Source organism: Chrysoperla carnea, chromosome 1 (genome assembly GCF_905475395.1).
Source record: "Chrysoperla carnea chromosome 1, inChrCarn1.1, whole genome shotgun sequence".
NCBI classification, from domain to species: Eukaryota; Metazoa; Arthropoda; class Insecta; order Neuroptera; family Chrysopidae; genus Chrysoperla; species Chrysoperla carnea.
In genome coordinates this window covers 37,147,969-37,171,936 of record NC_058337.1, presented here as the reverse complement: position 1 = coordinate 37,171,936, position 23,968 = coordinate 37,147,969, and the positions used below count along the sequence as shown (strand labels likewise).

General features: G+C 29.2%; 1 protein-coding gene across 1 annotated transcript in view; it reads left to right on the top strand.

The window, feature by feature from the left end:
- Positions 1–23,968, top strand: part of LOC123304024 (adenylate cyclase type 6) — a 229,251-nt gene that overhangs the window by 109,480 nt on the left and 95,803 nt on the right. The window contains 2 exon segments of the mRNA XM_044886331.1: positions 1,958–1,961; positions 9,296–9,310. Of these exon segments, the coding sequence (XP_044742266.1) occupies positions 1,958–1,961; positions 9,296–9,310 (19 nt within the window).

Below are 23,968 nucleotides of genomic sequence, written 5' to 3'. Positions count from 1 at the left end.
GTTTTTGTATACGGACTGAAAATATTTATGGAATACACCCAATAAAAATATCTACAAACCACCGATTTGTGGTATGTAATACATATAATGGTATAATATTCGTTAGGGATTGAAACAATATATATCGAAATAACTATCGAAATCTCATAGGTATTTCACCGTATCGAGTTAAGATAATATCGAGTTTATTTATATACTAGATGAAACTCGTTACGAAACAATAGTATAATGTTTTGTTATGTTTTACTGTCTTCGTAGATGTCAAAAATATCCAAGTAGTTTTTGTAATGCTGCATTTATAACTGTATGCGCACTTTTTACAGAAGTCCACTTAAACACAACCTCCCTCTATTTATTTGTCCACTTTTTCTATTTTTTTTAATTTGAGATCCAAATGGTGGAAAGCCAATAAAGAACATAAAGATGTTATAAAAATTAAAATTAGATTGTTAAATAGGGGTTTAAAAATAGTTCGCATTACCCACAACTCAAAGTTTATAGTGTCTTTATCCAATCAAGTTTAATAATATTTCTTTGATAATAAAAGTTAGAAAGTTTGTATACACTCTACATTTGGTTAAAAAAAGATGTTATCTGGAAACTTTTCCGGAAGTTTTGAAAATGAGTGATTTTATAGATTTTGAGGTGCTCTTTTCGAGAATCCACTTTGCTCTTTTCGACAATCCTTGCCATCTGCGCCGCCATATTGGAAAAAAGGCGTCGAAAAACAGTTTTTTGACGATATCTACTTTTATAGTCATTTTACGAGAGAAACTGTTGAAAATTTTTGAGCATATTAAAGTAAATCAGGAAGCAGCAAGCATTAATTTTAGTTCCCTTGGTAAAATCATCATTTTTTGTGCTGAATAAAAAATAAAAATAAAGGCACGAGAATCCATTTTTTCATTGTAACTCCGTTATTTTTCGTGCAAATGACTTGAAACTTTTGTCATTTTCAACGTTTTTTATACTACTTTTAAAAGTGTATGATATACTTTTTTCAAAAAAACATCCTATTTTTCAGTTATTTAACGTTAAATATTCGAATCAAACGCATACGCCGAAACTATAGATTGTATGAAAAAAATACATAAATTTTAGGAAATTTTCTGAGGTTCAATTTTGTACGTGTGTATTTTCCTCGTAAAATGACTCGCAAAGGAGATTTTGTGAAAAACTGCTTTTTGACGTCATTTTGCGACGTGGACGGCTAAGATATAATGTAGCAAAGTGGAAATTCGAAAAGAGCACCTCAAAACCTTTAAAATCACTCATTTCCAAAACTCCCGGAAAACTTTCCAGGTAAAACTACCAGATGACTATACTAATGGTTACTGACAAAGATTTGTTCATGATGACGTCATAAAACATCCAATTCGCTAAAACGAAATTAAACCTTCAGAAGTATTTTATATTTTATCAACTCACTAATGACTTCTTATACAACACTTCTAACGGGCAATGGAATTGTACTTCGGTAGCGGATTGTAATTACAATTTATCTCTTCACTCCCAAATAACTCAAAATGAATAACTGACATTTAACTGACATTTAGTCTAAGATATATTGACATGCTGAACCAACTGCGCAAATACAACACACCTGAAAGGTCTAGAGCGCATATCTACTTGTTTGGGGAAGTCTATTGCTTGTGTTCGAGATTCAATTGGCCAAAATTTTCCAAGACTTCAATGTAAAATTTGTTACTAATATCTTAACTTTAATGGTGTACGAGCATGTTTTAAATAATATCAGATAAACAAATAAAAAATATACATTTTGATAGTGAATTATATCATAACTTGACGCTATAAAACGTCAAGTAAAAATAAACTTTTGCTATATACCTCGCAGTAGTCGTTTAGGCATATTTTTAACGTCATTATTTTCAATTAAAGAGAGAATTGATTGAATTGATTGATTTTTTCAATTCTCTCTTTAATTAAAAATTACTAGACAAGTATTTGTCAATAATTAGTTTACGATTGAATGTAACATATTATATATCAAAATTAGTCGAACAGACCATGATGTAAATATTGTGTGCATAATTAAAATGTGAACAACAATAATAAAGTAATAATAATAAATAAAGTGGATAACAAAGTAAAAAATTCATTGAGTTGAAAAAATTGCATTCGTGTCTAGAACTCGAATAGCCTAATTGGTAGGGCGCTTGACATGAATCCAAGAAGTCCGGGTTCGAGTGTATTTTTTTCAATTCTCTCTTTAATTAAAAATTACTAGGCAAGTATTTGTCAATAATTAGTTTACGATTGAATGTAACATATTATATATCAAAATTAGTCGAACAGACCATGATGTAAATATTGTGTGCATAATTAAAATGTGAACAACAATAATAAAGTAATCATTATTTTCATATTACTCCGAATTTCATCAGCTTGCAAACCCTGTATATTTAAAGCGTTATTTTGATGTTTTTTTTTGTGTACAGAGAACATACAGTACAAATATAAATATAAGAAATTTTCAATCTGAAATCTCAATCACTTATATTTATTTGTTTAGATATGTAATGTAATGTTTTTAAAACTATAAAGTCTCATTTAATTTTAAAATAATGTCTATAAGTAAACGTGAATGGTTACAATGATTTTCCGAAAAGCTCTGATTCTTATCGGCATTACTTTTACATCATAAAATATTTTAATAATTCATAAAATTGAATGTGTAATTAGAAAATTGTAATTAAAACTTTAATCAAAACGTGGTTGTAATGTACCTCTTATTTTAAGCAGCTATTTGAAATGATATGTATCCAGCCAAATTAATTTCAAACGATCTCTATAATTAGCTTCACATCGATCATGTACTTTATTCACACGGTTTTTAAATTAAATTCATGAATAAGACGTGTTTTATGTACGTATACGTCACTCGGTATATTTGATTGTTGAAAAAGCGAATGTCCCGAAAAGCTCTCACTTTGCATTTGAAACTTTCTTTCGAAATCGTGTGTCAAGTTTTCAAAAGGATATTTCGAGCAAAAGTCTTATGTTTTTTTTTTTTTTTAATGAAAATCGTACGAAATTTTTAATAATTTTTGTGTAATTTTATCAACTAACAATTGTAAATTGTTACTGTTAAATTTTATTATCAACAAAGAAAGTTTGATTTTGGAGATCAATGAATCCCTTATTTAAAATACCGGGCCATCAGCCATGCCCTCAAAATTATTAATATTACAAGATTTTTGAACAAGAATGTTGTAAACAAGACACAATCGCCACGGAAATTTACAAGTTATCAAACGAACGTGGAGATGATACTCGTCTGTACTCGTGTGTTGCCTTAGGCTGGGGTAAAATAACTGCTTTTTAGCGAAATTGGGCAGGGTGAAGGCAGGCGAGACTCCACAAGTATAACCTCCGCATACTCATTCCTCGCCCGACCTCATGCTACACGCGACAGTGTAGAGGAGGCCTTAACTCGAGTCCCTAACACGATGCCTCAACACGAGGATTAACTGTCGTGATTACTTGTCTGGTTCAATGAAATTAAGTGAAGTAAGACGATAGTGTGGTTGGGAATGCTTTACTTCGGCTAACTTTAGCGAGTATATTCGGAGAAGAAACTTCGCGAGAGTGTGTTTGGGATGGGAGAGGTTGATTAGGGAGTACGATTATGGTTACGCTTCCCTAATTCGTAAAGGGGTCTGCAACTTTATATGAATGTTACCAATTATATATATCTGGTTAGATTACTTGTTTGAACATAAAAATCACTTTTAACAATAAGAAAACCGACTTCAAAAGAAAAACTTTTCCAAAACAAATTAATATGCACTAAAAAGTAAAAAAATAACGATAATATAAAGTAGTTAAAATTATTGTTATTTTTGTGTCAGCCAAGGAAACAACTCTGACAGAACAGTTTGCTACATTAGCTTGGCTGTCACCGACTCCAAAAATAACAATAATTTTAACTACATTATATTATCGTCATTTTTTACTTTTCAGTGCATATTAATTTGTTTTGGAACAGTTTTTCTTTTAATTGGCGTGATATTCAGTTATTCGTCCTCTTGGTCAGAACTGGACCAAAATGAAATGAGATCACACGGGAAGCACCAGCTTTCAAATAGAATCATCAAAATCGGTTCACCCAGTCGAAAGTTATGAGGTAACACACATAAAAAAAATACAGTCGAATTGATAACCTCCTTCTTTTTTGTTTGAAGTCGGTAAAAAACAAGATATATATTCTAAATATTAATATTCAATTAATAACTACAAAGACTACAAGCGTCAAAAACAAAACTTTAAGATAGTGGGAAACGTAGATATACTTGCATATAGATAGAATGTCCAAGAATTTCAAGTTTATTTATAATGCATCATATAAACTTGAAACAAAAGAATGTACATAAACATTGGTAGGTACATTATTTTCCAATATAGAAATATTTTTCTTAATACCTACATAAAAAAAGAAAAACTTCTTAAAGATTTTATTAACGTTATACCCTATAATTCTTTTCTTATTTTGTACAAGTACAGAAAATCTCCATTTACAAAAGCAAAACAAAAGAAGGAATACTGTGCAAAACATAAACAACTACATGATTCACAAAGTAAGTTCGTATGTACGTAAGAAATAGCATAAATAAAATAGTATAACTCAAACTTTGAATATAAGTTTGAAGTAAAAAATATATTATATACAATAACATATTACATTACTCACTTACTCATTACTCCATGGGATGTTTACGGAAATTTTAAGGGTTTAAGTTTTTTTATTTGAATAGCATGTTTAAGAATTCAGTAATTTAGCAGTTGGAGGGTAGGGCAAAGATATAGCTACTGTCCCAATATCCCAATTCTCAATAGTCCTTACAAAAATCATTTGGTTATTGACAGTTAATGTATGTTAAAAATCACATCACACGATTTATGAATTCGTCAGTTTTTCACAAAATGCTAATATGGTTTCACGTATAAGCATTCTTACTACACTGATTTTTGACTATACCATACTCCTGACAACTTTTATTCTAAAACTGATTAGATTCAAAATAAATTGAATGCAAAAACAAGTAGAATTTTACAGCCCGTAAGACGGGGTTTTAAGCTTAAGTCCCGGATGTAGCTACATATATACGTTTGTAGAAGTTTTGTAGCGTTCAAAAAAGGTATGTTCAATTTATTATTAAATTTAATTAACTTATTTTTATTTTTAATAGTTAATACGATTCAACAATAACAGTAAGTTAATTTACTTTACTCAAGACAGAATTTTTATTCAAAAACTACCCAAGAACAAAAAAAAAAAAAATTACTTTCCAGTTTCCATGTCTTTGGTATAATTAACCTACCATGATGACTTTGAATTAACTGATTGTAGACCAGTAGATTTTAATGGTAACCGGTGGAAAATGTTTATCCGAGTGTCTTCAACAAAATCATATTCACGAGAACTTGCGTATTTTCGATTTACGTCCATTCGGTGGGGCAGAAGTTCTCTACTCCCGGATACCATATTTTCTTTATTTTTTACATTTAAAAAACTATTAGATTTTATATTTTGGACAATTCTTAGCATTTTTTTATTTATAAAATTTTTTATCTTACCTCGCCGTTTTCGAGATATAAGCATTTGAAAGAAAAATCGCCGAAACTCGTTATTGACGAAACTAAGAATTTTTTTTGTGGTTCCGGCTAAAATTTAATTCAAAAATCCATTAGAAACTAAACACTGAGACAAACATTTTCCAACAGCTCTCATAAAAATCTACTGGTGCGGAATTTTTCCTGAGTCAAATGATTCGTTGCCTACATAACTTGTTGTACGTACACCGGATAAAAGAATTGGGAAAAATCCAACTGGAAAATTTATTTCATAAACTTTTAATGTTTATTGATTATATCTTAGATCATTTTCATAGATAATTGAATATGGTCTTATTCTGATGACGTTAAAGCACTCTTTGAAATTACTTGATTTATCAATTTCTGTCTTTTATAACAGAAAAATGCACAACGTTGTTGTACATAGCCTCATAAACCTACTCGCTTATCGCTGTTAGTGTAATTTATCTTGCAGCAGAGTAACTTTTTTTTAAAATGGAAAATATTAAATTTTTCCCTCTTTATTTAACATTTTGATAAAGAATGTATTGGATAAAGAGGCAATATTAAAATACATATATAATTATTATAAGTTAGAAAAATTTTTTTTTTTTTTTTTTGCGTTTCTAATAAAAATTTTATATTTTATTTTTTAACTTTTGTGCTAAGGATAGTTTATGTATTTATGATGTAGATAAATCGTCTATAATTTTAAGAAAATTAATTTTGAAAAACTTTCTATAACCAAAGTGATCTGTGTCAAAATCATTCATATTTAATTTGTAAATAACCCATTTATTCATCTCAATAGGATGTTTGACTGGGCGATGGAAACCATCTCAGATAATTATTATATAGTATTTATAGAGCAAAAATGTTTAATTTTAAAAAATTGTTGTTTTTTTATTGAATAACAAATAGAAATATTCGATATAAATAACTCATCAAAACAATTTTAGAAATATAGACATTTCAGGACTAAAATTTTTGACGTCATATACAGCATCTTTAACATTTACATCATCAAGCCAGATCTACGGCAATGCCACAATCTATGACAGTAGAAGAAGTAAAAGCTAACCGTAAGCTTAGGCTGTAAGTGACAAAATTTAAATTTTCTTCGGTTTTTTACAATATTTTTCATACAATCAAATAGCCCATTCTGAGGATTATTAGGAATTAATAACGAATAATATTTTAAACACTTAATTATATAAATAAATCATATATTGGAAAAAAACAAAATTTTAATCAATTTTATTTCCTTATAATTTTGTATTTAAAGTTGTAATAAAAGTAAATACTAATAATTTATTAATAGAAAATATTGACTTGAAGTACTTACTAATTGTATATATTGACATTTGGTTTAAATAAAGGGTTCAATAGCCTGATTAAAAATTAATTTGTTGTTTGACCTTTCAAGAAAATCGATTTTAATCTATGTCACCATCAACTTAAAGTTGCATTAATACTATTTCTAAAAGTCAATAATGTAAATATACCTAAACTATGATAAAAGATGCTCCGCCACTAAATTACAGATATTCTAGGATATGTAAAAAAATCCATGAACCCTAACTTTCTGCCGCGTGGTAAGTAAGCTCCTGAGTCGATGTGGAGCATTATCTTTCATAGGACATTAATGTGGCAGAATGGCCATTTTCAAGATATTGGGGAAGGGGCCAATAAAATTAGTTAAAATTGAGAAAATTTTTGACTCTTGCCGAATAAACTCCCTAATACTCGCATAAACGTTACATAGTGCTCGCAGACATTCCCTCCCCCTCTTCCTTCTCAGAAGTTTCATGTTGGTATCGCATTTTTTCATATACTGGTGAAAAAAATTAGACTGCTAATCTGTATTTTTTGTAAACATGTCAAACTACAATTTTTATTGTACACCATTTAGACAATACAAGTCGAATTATGGTAAATTCATGAAGTATATTTACAATTAATAAATTGCGTGTGACTTGACTTGCAGTGAAATATTTATACGTAAAGCGATAAAAAGTGTATACATTGTGTAATTTATATACATTTTTGTAGTATTCGCATTTTGAAGCTTTCGTATTTGGACATTTAATACCTACTATTGAAAATATAATACTGTTTTGTAACTTTTATAAGTTATCTTGTTAATTTACATTCAAAAAATATTATTTTTGCAATTTCGTCTTTAATTTTCACAATTAATAATAAGTTAAATAATTGTTATTAATCAATAATTTTTACTATGCCTACTACATATAAACAATTGAAAAATAATCATATTTTAAATAAAACGCGTGATTTATTGAAAAGTTCATTAGAGAACAGGGCTGCGATCTATTCAGTTGTTCTTCTCTGTAGAGATAAACTAATCATTCACTTTATAGTGGTTAAATACACTTTTTACAAGTCTTGTTAACTGGCACCAAACAACTTTAAATTCATTTAAAAATCATTAAACGCTAATCTTTACTTTTTCTTGTCATATTTTCCCCGAAAATATAGACTTATGCACTTTATCGAAGGTTAACGAGAAGGAGCAGCATTCTTTTATAAATGACCTCCATGAGACCGTTTTTTCGAAATTTTAATGTCCTCAAACTTTAGTACTGCCTTCCAAGTTGCCCTACTGGGATGGAAATCGATATATAGGTTGGGTTAGTGTTTAGGTTGTGTTCTTTGGGGTTCCAACTACCCAGTCCCCTATCTTCTTTTATTTTGAAATATTACCTTTTTTCGCGGTTTTTATAGCTTTGAACATCTGTACAGTTAGAGAGTTGAAAATCGGTGTGTCGGCAGAGGGTTGGGTTAAAGTTAAGAATGTGTCTTTTGAGTGTGTAATCTTTTCTTACCACTCTTTTATGTGGCTATGTTTTCAAAAACTGAAAAAGAAATATATTATGAGGGGGACATATGACTTTAGTGATGGATCCCTCCTGCCCATGATTTTTTCTTGAATTAGATTATCAAAACGATATTATTCTAGTATTTATGGCATCATATAAGGTAATTTTAAACCTCCATAAAAATATCAAATGAATTTCTACATAAAAATAATTTTTATATTAATGCAAAATATGAATATTTTTCAACGCTTACACGTAAAATTATTACATTTTGTCGTTTTTCATTTTTATTAGCAAATTTAAAGCTGGAACCTTTCTATATACATACATGATATATATGACTTTGTGTAAGAGTTCTTTAAATTAAGGGTATCATGAACCTTTAAATTAGAATATTATTTTGAAATATGTAAGCAAGCAAGTACAATATGTAACAAAAATATTTTGGTAATGTTTTACCAAGATTTCAGTAGAACACTCATCTGATAGTATAAGCTTACTAGATTTTTTTAACAGACGTTACAGGGCAAACTAAGAAAGAAACGTCGATAAAGGGGTTACAAATTTTGGGTAAAAAATCCAGCTGAATGTTTGCCGTTGACTAGGGGTGAGGGTTTAAAGATGTAGGGAACATTTTTTTGCGATTTGCAGCGTAAATACTCGTCCTATCAAATAATGTTAAATGTAATAGTCTACGGCTGTAAAAAATCTAGAACTTTTATTCTTATCATTTTTTAACATAAACTCAAAGTTTTCGAGAAAAACGTGAAAAACCATTTTTTTGGTTTTTTAATTTTTTTATCCGCGAAAAAAAATTCAATTTGATACAATTGAATCTATTTGAATTCCTAATAGCCTAGTTTTTATGTTAAGTAGTTTCTTAGAAATTCACGTTTTTCGCTAATGAAGACCTCATTTTAACGATAGGCAATTTTGGCGGCGGCCATTTTCTTCGTAAAGACATAAAATTTCACACAAAAAAATAAAAATTTATTATTACTGTATGCAAAAAACATTCTTAATATTGCAAAAAACTGAAAAATTATATAGTAATCAAATTTCATATCCATTTCCATTTGGTAAGTTTTTATGCAATACAAATTACATATTTGTCATATTGTGTTGAAGTTGTCTCAATAATTAACTAACTAGATTAAAGCACAAGATCTGTCGTTTACAATGTTTATTAAATATGTTTTTTTTTTTTTTTTTTTAATATTAATGTGTGAAGCGGGCTGTTTATTGAGCTACTATGTCAACACTGAGATCTGAATAAGTAAAGGGAAAAGAAAATAATGAGGTGAGAAATAGTTTCTTCAAAGTTGTATTTTATCGTATAATAAAAATTTTTTCAGCCTGATTAGAAATCTCATTCTGTACTTTACCAAACCTATTTTCCTAAGAATTGCGACATTCTGTTTAATCTCAGCCAAACTGCAACTTATCGTTTCAAAAAAAGTTATTGCTGATCAGTTTTGGTTTTACATAATTACCTATAGAAAGTGTGCAGTTATCGCAGTTCGGGTTTTTACACTGAGAATAACAAACAAATGTTGCAAAATATACTAGTTAGCACAATTAAACATCTTAACTTTTTACTTTGTTGACGTGAGCTCGTTGCTAGCAGGGTATTTTTTTTTTTTTATTTAAGGTCTTTTTAACGTCTAGGTCGTTAGCGACCGCGGAAATTTATACATTATTTACATGTTTAGTTAAAAATGTGTTATTATTCATATGATTAAGTTATTGTTTTTAACAAATTTGAAGAGGCCTTGGAAATTTTTTGGATTACTAAGGATTTCTTTGGCTTCCGAGGGTAGTTCATTTTTATTTCTTTCTTGTTGGTATTCTTGACAATGTGAAACTATGTGATTCACTGACATTATTCAGTTTTAGTGTGGGCATCGGCTTGGGTTAGTTTTTGTTATAAGATGGATATGGCACATGTTTGTGAGTCCAATCCGAAATATAATGATGGTACAATATTCTTGACGGTCAAGGGTTGGTAGCTTGTCGAAAATAGTATCACGTATTCCATGGAGCTTAGTAAGTGGAAGTTGTTGCCAGTTTTGGTTCCAGTGTTGCATCATTACATGATAGATGTGTTTCTAAGCTTCACAATGTGTTATTATTAATTTTTATTTTATTCAAAATAAATAACATAAAATTCAAAATTTACAGGAACTCCCAGATCAATTCGTTTGTGGTATCGTAGCTCCTAAACGGATAAGATAGTTTTGATTTTTCTCTAGGTAAATTCATCGAAAGTGTTCAAAGCTATATTTTAAGAAAATCTGCAAATCCGTCAGAAGATCATCACCTCTTTTCTAGTTGATATCCGGTACGGAACTTTTTACTCGCATTTTAAACACAACTAAGAAGAATTTCGCTTATATTACCTTTCAAACAAGGAAATCTAAATCAAAAACGGTTAACCCGTTTAGGAGCTACTATGTCGTAGACAGACACACATAAAAAGATAACGTAAGACACAGTTTTGTTCCAACACGGTTCAAAATAATAAGGAAATTCAATGACAAAACGTCGAAATAATAGAAATTCAAATCGCTCAGTCTTACACATTAGGGTGTGTAAAATTGGGCAATTCTCATTTCATGATTATAAAGTAATTCTTAGAGGAATGCTACTTTACCCTACACAGACACGCACACATTAAGCTTATAAAACCCTTTTTTAGAATCAAAAACTATTCTAAATATTCAGTTACATCCTGTAAATGTTAACTGAATGGAAAAAGTACATTTTTCGAGTCTAGTATTTTAAGCCACCCGACATTTTTTATGTTCATTTAAGTGTTAGTTTAAGCATAATTTATCTTTTATTTTTCATACAAGTGAAAAAAATTAAATTATACATTTAAAAATATATGGATACCCTTGAGTTTTTAATTTAAAATATGTGTCAAATAATAAAATTAATTTTTCATGCATATAATAGGAACCTATTCGTTGTGTGCGTAGTCATGGTAGGGACAATAAAATCGGTGCCAGCGCTTCCGGTGAAAAATTCTGGCGTTATAGGACGCTGTTATGACCAATTTGCAATTCTTTACATGTTAATGTTATAGAAAATATCAAATTAAATTTATTGAAAAACACTAATTAATTAAACTTAATGCATTAAAAATTGTGAAAATAATCAAATTGCACAAATATTATTTTCAAATGTAAATTATCATAATTATTTATTTAAATTTGTGAGACAATAATATTAAATTTTCAATGTAAGTCATAAATGCAATCCATACAATATATGCATTCATACAATTCTATAATTAAAGTAGTGTATCGTTACCATGGAAACGCCTCCAAAAAAACTCACGCACGGTGCGAATATACCTATTTTTGAATATAATTTGCTTCATAATAGTAGAAGTCTTTAAAAAATTGTGTATTTTCTAATAATAAAAATTCCAAAAGCCATCCACCGTTGCGTCAAGATAAAATTATTAAATAAACCTAATCAATGTTTGAAGCATATTCCCTTCATCCATCGTTTTACTCTTTCAACAGGCTCGGGTGCTGTGAATATGTAAATAGTCATTTAAATTGAATGATGAAACTTTTAAATGCAGGACAAAAAACCCGATATTACCTTCAAATGCCAAATAATTTATTCACAAAGTTCTCACTCTATACTTCAGTCTAACAGAAACTGAAGAACAAGAAGTACTTTTGATATAAAACACGGTTTTTTAGTTAAAAGTTTGAAGTATAGGGTCATTAATAGAATGGCATATCCGGTAAAATTTATAGCATATCAGGTAAAATTCCAAGATTTTGATGGTACACAGAAGTCTGTTTTCTCGAAATTTGCATAGACCATTTTGTATAAATGTAGCTGAATAGTAATGAAACAGATCTGAATTGTTCGCCCTCCAGCCGTGAGTGGTCGCAGACTTGTTGTCAGAAACTTCAAACTTCAAAAAACTTCATGGAAAAAATCCAATAATGCTTAACTTTAAATCCAATAATGCTTAACTATTTAGGCGGTCAATTATGAACTTATTTCTTTGAATTTTTTTTTTTTTAATTTATCTTTTCACACTTGACGAAGCTAAATTTGAATACTGAATGAAGTAAAATTTCAATAATACCTAGTTTATATGAAAATCGCCAACTGTAGCTACTTAAGTTTTTATTTTCTAAATCTTGCCCAATACTGAAAACACGTTCCTATTTCGTCGAGTTTTCCACTTTAGAAAACACTAAACTGCCAGCTTCATAGTTGTTTTTGTTTTTTCAGTGTCAAGAAAATGGACAAATTTTCGAATCTTGCGTTAATTTTGAGCCATTTTTTATATATTCGTTTTAAAATTATTTATTCATTGTTAGTGGCTTATATTTAACAATAGCACGTTTCTAAAACCTTTTAAATTTAAAAAACACAGTTTAAAGCACGAAAATGTTTTATTTTTATGTTTCCTGAAATTCGGATTATTTTCCAAAATCGGCTTTTGAATCAAAAGTGGATGTTAAAATACTTTATTCATTTGTTTAATAAGTCTTTAAAATAAAATCTAATTTTTTATATACATTTATTTCAAACCATGATATAATTGAATTACATCATCTTATGTTTACGAATTAAACTTTAATAGCATGTAGTAAAAATACTTTTATAGTATGACTATGTATATTTATTTTAAAAGGTAAAATGAAAATTGTATAGACAGGAATTGTAGTTAAAATTCTAGAGGATATTATCACCACTGTATCAAATAGAATATACTATTACGGTTTTTCATTATAGTGTGTACAGACAGACACAGAAAAGTCTTATCAATTATTAAAAATCTAAATTAAAGTAGTTTAAATAACAGTATACACAAAAATTAAAATAAATATATTATAATATTTGAACTTTATACAAGGATATTCAAAATTATAGTTTTGTATATGTATTACCTGTGTGCAAAGTAGGTGAACGGACAAGTGAATTCAATTTGTAACGGACACATCTTTCCGTTAGCTATTAATTATTCAGGTAATTAATAGTACAAGGAAGGCTGTGCCGTTGCAATTACCATAACAACATAATTTGTATAAATTTTCATTCGAATAATAAATTCTGACTTTGAAGTATCATTTTATTATTTCGCGCAATTAGATTTCATTTTCCAGAAGAAGATTTATCTCAAGACTTCATATTTTGGTTCCGATATCGGAAATCGATCTCGAGCCTTCTGGGTGAATTTTGCGTATGAAATTTGCAATAAATCACAAGTTTTACTGAAAATGTGACTATTTTTTTATTGTTTACATGTAATAGGTTATCGGACTTTAACGGTAAGAACCTTTACTAGTATGCAAGATATGAACGTTTAAATAGTATAACGTTTATAAAATAACGATAATATAATTATAACTAGATTATATTATCGTTATTTTTCACTTTATAGTGTATTTTTATTTTTTTACTTTTTAAAGTCGGTTTTTTTTTTGGTTTAAAGTTTTTTATTTTTTTATTTTGAGTGAATCTGAAGCTATTGACTGAACACTATTTTGTCACTAAAAAAACAATCATTAAAATTGGTTGGCGTGATATTGAGTTATTCGTCCATTTGTCGCGCACATACTTAATGCAAAGTTAAGACAGGTATATGGTTTTCGGATAGATGCCACTGTCATAACTGGACCAAATTGAAATAAGACCATACGGAAATCACCAGCTTTAAATAGAAAAAATCACCAGAATTGGTTCTCCCAGTCTAATGATCTGAGGTAACAAACATAAAAAATACGGTCGAAATGAGAACTTCATCCTTTTTTGTTTGAAGTCGGTTAAACAAGTGGAAGATACCCAAAAGTGACGTCATACATGGGTATCGGCATCGAGATTACATATAAAACTTTGTTTTGCTAAAAGGAAATGGGCAACTTGAATAACTTCTTCGTGTTAATCAATTTTAATTTCACTTTCAAATTTTATCATGATATCAAGTCTAGTTTTAAATTTTTATGGGTAATATGGTCAATTCGATATCAAGATAATTTTCTATTGGCATAGTAAATGTCAAATAAAAATTATTGAACCTTAACTAAACTTGTTGCGCTACAAATTATGAAATAAAAGACGCAAATTCATAAATAATTTTTTTCAATGGAAATTCCTGAAGGAAAACTCATGCACGGTGCGAAAAGCAAGAATTAAGAGAAAATAAATTGTACTTGTAATTACTTGGGCTATCTTTATTCTGGATTACAAGAACTACTTATTCCGTGCGAACCGATTTCAACGCAACTTTACAGAGATATGTATAATTTTAGGCTGTATATTATATTAGTAAGATAGGCAAATTAATATACTTTTCATTACCTTTATTAATATATATTTCATTACCCTTTGTCTTTAATTACTAACTATATTATTTTTTTAAGTAATTGTATCTAAATAGTGTGAATAATGTGATATGTTAGTTTACGAAACAATTCTATCCTTTGCGTAATATGTAATATGCCACCCAATATACTTTTCCCTTTTTCTGCGACTTTCGTCAAACAACGTTTGTAAATTGTACAAATTAACAGGCATAATTTTATTGAATTCTTATGGAAATTTTTTATGGAAATATTTCATCGATACTCCACGCCGATAAGCCATAGACGTTGAACCAATGGTTCGGTTCATGGGTTTATCGATTTAGTACAAATACACAGAGGGTCAAGAAATAGCTAAAAATTAGAATTTCCGATTGGATCATACAAAGAACAAGGGAAATTTACAAAATTTAAAAAAACCCCGAAAAAAATTTCGAGTACAAGAACCCTAAACTTGCATTTGAAACATATCTAAAAATAATCTCCATTTAATTGCCTTTTTCCTTAAAGCCCCTTCCAAACTGAGCCGATTTGGAAGATCATCGCCAATTTTTACTTGAAACATGGCTAAGAACACTCTGCATTAAATTAATTTTCAAACAAAAACAAAAAATCAAAAACGGTTTATCCGTTTAGGCGCTTCGATGCCACAGACAGGCAGACACACACACATAGCGGTCAAACTTATAACACCCCTTTTTTTTTAGTTCGAGGGTTATTAAAACTGATTTGGAATTTAAAATTTACGGTAACACCAGTTATTAATATCCTTGTATGAATGTTACAATTTCATGTGCCTGTAAAATATGTAGATTGTTGAAATAATATATTCTCACATAAAAGTTATGGAAAATATCTTTTACCCATTTTATAACAGTTTTGTTTAGCTTTTACTTGATATAAATAACTGCTTATTTCTTGTACTTGTGTAGGTATATTTATAAATGTGGTTAAAATATAACTTTGTGGTTTTAGTCTAGTAAATTGTGGTTATATGGATATATTTATTTATTATACCTTCATATGTCTATTTAAATAAAATACTCATTAAAAAGTATAAAGCCTAACAGTAGTTTTGAAGTGACTTTCATTATTATATATTGTTGAATGTCCTCTAATTAATGTAACATAAATGTTAAGTCGTTGTTTAAGTCGCGGTTTTATAATGATGCAGTAAACATACTTTGTGTAAATTATATTCATATCAATAATTTTATTTTAAAATAAATATATAAACTGTTGTCATTAATAGGAAAAAATCAGCTTACTTTTGGATACACTCTTGAAAAACTGTTAATAAGCCTATATAAACAAAAGTTGGTAATTTGTTTATAAGAAACATTTTTTGCATTTAAACTTTTGTTCTATTTCTAATGGTTTACACGATGAGTTCACGGACCCAAGACCTTGCCCTATTTTACTCATTTACAAACTGAACCTCACTTTTTACGTCATGACCACGCTATAAAAATTTCAGTTTGATAGCTCTTTTTGTTTTTGGGTCATCGTTGTTATTGACGAGGGGACGGACAGAGAGACAGACAACTGGAAATAGACTCTTTAGGTGATAAACACCTGTACCAAAATTTGGTTCCTATGATCAATATTTTTAAGCGTTACAAACTTGAGGATTGGATTTAATTTATCATCTTTACTTTTAACATTTCCTATTTCTTGTCATTTTTTGTTGTAAACGCCTCTTGTATTTTTTCCTTAATAGTTTCTTTATTATTGTAGCCTTTTAAACAAGTGAAATTTACAAAATTCAAAAAACTTCCGGGTAATTTTTTGGGTTCGGAACCCTAAACTCGAACTTGAAACGAATGTTAAAACCCTGTCCATTAGATTACCTTTTTTCTTAGAGTATTCTCGAAACTGAACCGATTTTGATTATCATCGCCTATTTTTTAGTTAGTGCTACAGAATCGTTAACTCGCACTTGAAACGTAGCTGAAAACGTTCCCTATTAAATTACCTTTCAATCGAAACAAAAACAAATCCAAATTGGTTCATCTGTTTAGGCGTTACGACACCACAAACACAGGGGGTTAAAAAAGATCTGAGCGAAATGCTTTTGTCTTCACAAAACTTCTTTTTATAAAACTTACGGAAAAATTTTTCAAACAAATTTTGTCATTTTATAAACAATGACGTTATTGTATAAATTATTCTACATCCTAGTTTTTAACCCCTGAACTAAAAAAACGGGTGTTGTAAGTTTGACCGCTACGTGTGTGTGTCTGTGGTATCGACGATCGTGTTCTTAGCTATGTTTCAAGTGCGAGTTTAGGGTTCCGTACCCGAAAAATTTGTCGGCGGTTTTTTCAATTTGGTAAATTTCACTTGTTAGTGTTTTACATCTAAAGGAAATTATGTCTATCATCAATTTTTATAAGACTAAATCCCTGTGCCAGTGTTTATTAAGCAATTTAAAATGAAATAAGTTTATAAGGCAAATTAAAATGTTGTTAGCTATGGGTTCAGAAAGTATATTTGGCAAGAGAGAACTAGGAATTAAATTCATTAAAACATTATACAGGTTAATTATCACCCATAAATACTTAAACAGACATGCAAATATTGTCTTTCATTTCAAAATAATAATAAATAATAGTTATTCAACTATTCCTTCTATTTTGATCATTTACAAAATAATGGATATAAAGCTATCGTACCTTTTTTGATTTATTGGAAACAAGTCAATAATCTGCTTATTTTACTATTTTAATAAGAAGATAATTGACTCTTCGACATTGTTGACTTTACTACCAGGCTTTGGTTCGATACTAACCCAAGTATGATATTAGGTGCAAGCTGTTTTGTTTAGTATCAAACAAAAACCGATAGTGTTGATCTTCATATTCGAATAAGCAAAAAGTTGACATTCATCAATTTTAAGCTATTGTGGGGAAGTTAAAAATTTACCGCGTCCAAAACTTAAAATTCAATTTAATTAATTCATTTTTTTAAACAATAAAAATGCTGTACATAACATATCATATAAAGGGATAGGGAAAATGAAAGGAAGGGCAAGGTATGCAACTGTGGCTGACTTTGTTAGAAACTCTCTCGGTATTAACCTTTGTGGCAACCTAATGGAAAACCGTAGAAAACCATAGATACCATAGCCGGCACCTGATCAAATGCCTTCCGAGTATCACTCATAGTGTGATTCGGTTAAGGATTTAGAATTCAAGTGGTACTTAGAAGAAGTACATAAAAATTTTTAATTTTTAAACTAAAATATTTTCTCAGTTGCATTAATATGTTATAATATAAAAATAAATAATACATTTCAATGAACTTATTAATATCAATTCAACTGAGAAGTCAAATATTTAAGGAATATAATCCCTTACAAATAAATTTATCATGATGGCAAATTTCCTGATTTCGAGGTCCTAAACCTACACATTTGTAAACGCATAAGGGGGTTCACGTAACTAACATGCTTCTTTACTTCTTTGTATTGAAATAATTTTTATTCTGTAGGAAAAACTATTACAAGTCAAGTGCATAAACACTGTGAAACGTCAAAGTTTCCATATCTGCAAATATGCCTCTATAACTTTCAGTCTTTTTTTTAGTCCAAATACAATTCTAGCAACTTTTTTTGTAATAGTAAAACTTTTTGGCGCAGTTATTAGAGCCTTATACAATTATTCCATACACGATCGAGTAGAAGTTTGAATAATAAATAACAGAGATTTTATATCAATTCTTTTTTCATCATTCTTATCTGAAAAAAAAAACTTTATTTAGCCTTCCTCTATATGAATCTATGTGGGCTTTTCATTTATTAAAAAGGACAGTCCTCTCCATACCGCTCTTGCTCTGTGCCGTGATCTACCTAAGTACTTAAGGACTGTAAGCACACAAAATTTTGACTTGTTGCAAATAAGTATGAAAAAATTTACGCCACTTTTATAACTATAAATTGTTTTGTTGGTAATAATTTCATGTTACTGTAAGTAATATCAGTCTACTGTAGTAAATAGCTACATATACATTGAACAACAGCAACAACAACAACAACATTACCTATTTATAATCAATCTATTAATAGTAACAAAAGGTTAAAGAGACGTGATGATCAAATCATCACCATACCCTTCTATTACCTGTCCCAAACACTAAAATTCAATATTCACAAATGGTGTTGCTAAGTAGATGAAAGCATTTTAGCAACACAACAACATATTCATATTTTACAGAGTGTCACTTTCAGTATGAGTAGAGAGAGCGCTTTTTGGAGTAGACACAACGAATTAAGGAATTTTTCTTTTTTCATAATATTAACTGCTCGAAAAGACGTAAAATGATCTTTGAGTTTAGCTGGAGTTGTACGATGTTTGATTGCCTCCTATGATTAATTCACACATCAGAAGAGTATAGAGTGGCCAAAGTAAAGAAGCCCGAATTCATACTGTACGTGATATTTAAATCATGTGCTAGAGTGGAGTTATATGATGCTAAGCGTCCTTTTCCTGTTCATTAACTTTTGACTATACTGACTTTGCAGTACTCATAAGTGACGATCCGAACGAATTAAAAAACATGATTAATAAAGTAGTGCAAGAGAGTGAAGTTCTACGTTTAAAAATTAATAGATATAAAACAGAGTGCATTATTATGACAAACAATAAATCAAAAACAGACTTTCAGTTCACAATGTACAATAAATTAATAAAAAATATAGATAAAGCTAAATACTTATTTTAACAGAGTACGGGAAATGTGAAATCGAAACAAGCACAAGCTTAATCTCGCGAAACAAAACTTGAAAAAAGTAAAAACAATCTTTAAGGTATTTCCAGCATGGTATTTGCAGTTTCTATGTTAAAGCAATGGTACAATTTTTTTTTCGACAGAATTTAACGAAAAATTAAATTTAAGAATTTAATAATGCTTACTATTAATTCCCAAAGTTTCAGAAATTTTGACCGTTTAAAATGGGAAATAATTATGCCAACGTCCCAATTTCGATCAATTTACGTCAAAATTAATATCTCGAAAGTGAAAATTAATTTCTAAATTTTTTTTTTAGAAATATATTGTATAAACATTTTTTTCTACTTTTTCTTCAATATATAATAATATCATAAAAAATAGTTGGAGAGACCGGACATTTTACATGCTTTAAATGGGACATGACCCTCAAAATCGCGAACTTTGTCTTTAAATACCTCGCGATCTAAACGGTCAAAAATTATGAAATTTTAGGAATTCATAAATAAAGCTATTATAAACCCGAGAAAAAAAATTCGGCCAAATCTGTCGAAAAGTGATTTCATGCTGGTACTACCTTAACAACAATAAAGCCTAAAAACCAAATCAAGATTATTAAAATATTGCGTTTGGTCAACAATGCTATATGGTGTTGAAAGCTGGTTGATTATGCGATATGGAAGAGAACACAAGCAGTAAAAATGTGGTTCTGGCGATAGCTAGCTAATAATAGAAAAAAGATCACTTGATTTCTTAGGTCACATACGTCGCGAAGGAAGAGTTGAAAGTGTAGTGTCAACTGGAAGCATGGAGAGAAGAAGAAAAAGGAATCGTAGAAGGATTAACTTTCTTCAAAAAATCAAAGGTTAGACTTATAAAAACTGCCATAAACTTGGCTGTCAATAACTGTCATAAACGCTTGGCATATAACAGGAGTGTGTGGAAATCCTTGGTAGTCAACGCCTGTGACTACCTCAGGCATTATACTCTTATCATCATCATTAACTTTTGCTTAATTTTATTATGAAACGTAGAAAAAATACCTTAAATGGCTTGCTAAGATGCTTATCGTGTTTTTGGTAACACACAACTTTCTTATAAATTCTCGACCGATCAACAATTTTCTGATAGGCTTTATATACCAAGAATTCATATTGAACATCTTGTAGTTAAAAAAAATGTTAAGAAGCACACGGGACATTTTTTATGAAACTATAAATTTTTTTATTTGAGACATGAAATAACAGTTTATGATATCAGTTTTCGAAATAAAATATTACCTAATTACCTTTCCTAATTTTTGAGACGTAATTTGTCTCAAAAGAATTAAAGAATTCAGTAAATTATAACTACAACTTAACCTATAGACCATTTGATACTTCTCCTCGAGTATATCCACGTTTGTATATTTGTGTTGTTGAACTGTGTATATTTGAATATTTACCATGTACAAAATACAAAAACAGCCATTCGAAGCTATACAACCAATCACTTAAAATACCAGCCCAACCACCATAGATCAAATAGAACGTCTGTTCATATTGAAAAGCGATCAACTACACAACTGGATCAAATAAGTACATCTTTTGACAAAACATGTTATCGAAGTTTTTTTTTCAACATTTTGCTTGAATACATTATATTGCTTTAGATGCATTTTGATTACATTGCTTTAAATGAATACACATTATGATGCACATACATTTAGTTCGACAAGTCAACAGTTTGCATGCAATCGATATATCTAATACTGCTACATGTCGAATGCGTTACCATATTAACTAATCTGTTTAGTAACTAGGTGGAAGCGCAAATAAATGTAAAAGGATATAATGAATGTATATGCAGCCATAAGTTACATGCGCTTCCACCATTTCTTTACTGCATGTATAAACATATTTATCTATTAAATAGTTAGAATTTCGAACATTTGTAAAAGTACGTGCAACAATTTCGGGTTGTCTATTGTCCACTCAAACCGAAATAGATCCTTTCACCAATAATGGCCTAATCCAACCTGTGACAATAGGGTACTTTCGGTAGTGAAAAATAAATTATGAAATTTGAAAAAACTTAAAATTTATGTAAAAATATACTAAAATATTCTGATTTCGAGTCATAAAAGCACAATTTTCTTTTATTATATTAAAATTAAAAATAGTAATTTTTAAACTGTATATCACGTGACCTAAAACGCAAACCCTGATCTGATGTGATATTGGTATGAACCATCTATCTACATTGTCGATTTCCAAGGTTTCCTTAGATCCAAAATTAAATAAAAGTAGTGTCATATTTGCTTTCCATTCAGCCTTTAATTTTGATTCAGATTTAATCCCTTTAATAAAACACCTTCAGAAATATTATTAACACAGTGTCAATACATATTTTATACACGATTAATAATATATATTCTGTTTATTTTCTAATAGATTAGATATTATTAGAAACATGATTTAAGAAATTGATCTAAAATATATATTATCAGTTAGCAAGGAAACGTGCTCAAATATTCCAAATATTTACAATATTTTATAGACAGGATAATTTTTTAAAATATTTGCACTTTTATGCTTCGATAACGGAAATAAAAATAAAAAGCGAAAACACGAATCGGCTCATTTAGTAGAAGGAATGAGTCAACTTTGTTCTTTTTATTGGTACGACATATTTTTGTACCAGCTTCTTGGTTTTTATCAGAAAGAAGCCGCTGTTGTTTTTCGTAAATATTTTTCCTAACCCTCAATCTTTGGCACATTAATGTTTAAACATGGAGACATGTGTTACCAAGTATAGTTTATAAAATTTTAAACACCCCCGGAAAATGCGGTCAAACTTGGTAAAAAAATGAGCCGCTTCGTATTTTCGCGTTTTATGATTTTCCAGTCAATTTTCGAAATATAAAAATGAAATACCCTGTACATCATATTTATATTTCATAATACATATATTAAATTTAATATTGTGTTAAAATAATTATGTCAGGTATGAAGCAATATGTAAAGACATACCTACATTGTCATGTCATTCAATAAGATTTTCATGTAAGAAGTATTTCTTACATGAAAATAAAAAACAAAATTCCAACTTTGTAATTATGATATTAAAATTATTATTAAATTACGCTACAGTTTACTGAGTTCTTAACTTTTCTCTTTTTACTCAATGACAGTTACAAACATGAAATTTCGATTCGTCTCACAAGCATGTAATGCACAGATTATAGTTTTTAATTTAAAACAGATTTGCAACTCCCTGGAAATTTTTACTATTTTAGTTCTCTGAAGGTGTCTTACTCCAGGTGGCTCTACACGACGAATTATATGTAAGGGCCATTTATTAGTTTGGATAATAATTTACCTGTTTCAATGGTTGTTGGGGAAACAATATTTTTTATACAGAAAGATAAAGATACCAGTAGAGTCAGCTCTGGGGCTAGGAAAGAAAATATTCTCCTGTTTCGAAGTTGAAGTTTATGAATTTGAAAAAGATTAATTTTAAAAAGGAGGTTAAGGTTCATTGATAGTGTTTAACGAGGTACGAGGTTTTGATATCAGCTCGCCTGGCCTCGCTTTTTTAAATATGAGCCTCGCCTGGCCTCGGCCTGGGTACAATGTTTACTAGCCTCACCTTGGCCGAGGTAAAATTTGTACTAACTTTGAGTTATTTTGCATGAATATTATAATAAGGTAAAAAAAACATGTTAGAAACTATATTTCTTTAAAACTCGAAATATAAGTTACTTACTATTCTCTAAATTTTTTAATGAAAATAATAAATTCAACAAAAATTCTCTCAATTCTCAACAAGAGGCCTCTCTTTCTGTATCTTTGATTATTTGTTTTTTCTCTTTTTTTATTATAAAATCTCAATACTAAAACGATATTATCTTTTGTTTGAAAGTAAACAATAATTCGAATTTCTATTTCTATAAATATTATTAATTATATTATGATAATATTTTAATAATAAGTTATATTCTATTTTATTTTAAAAAAAAATTACAAAAGAATCACCAAAAGGAAGCCATCCTCGAAGTTTCAAGTATGTATTTATCATTTAAACAAAGCACTCTTTCTGCCCCACGGTCTATACTAAATGAAATATGTGTTTATCCCAAAATGCATGGTGTAGTTATCCCAAAATCAATATTAATTAATACTAGAAATGTTTCGAGACATAATAATCTTCAGTCAAATCCACTTAGTTTCGATCTAAGTATTTTGAAAATAAAACATTTGGTTCCGACATAGATATGCTTCAAAGCTTCTTCTTTCGTAACAAATTAGAAAAAATTCATAAATACAGACAGAATTGGGTAACAAATTACTAGTTTTGAAGATAGAAAAGTTAATGAACGGCCAAAATTCATGAATAGCTTAAACTGCAACAGTTACAGCAAATTCAATTATAATAATTTTATACTATGATTTATTTATCTATTGAGATACGATAAAACGTCAA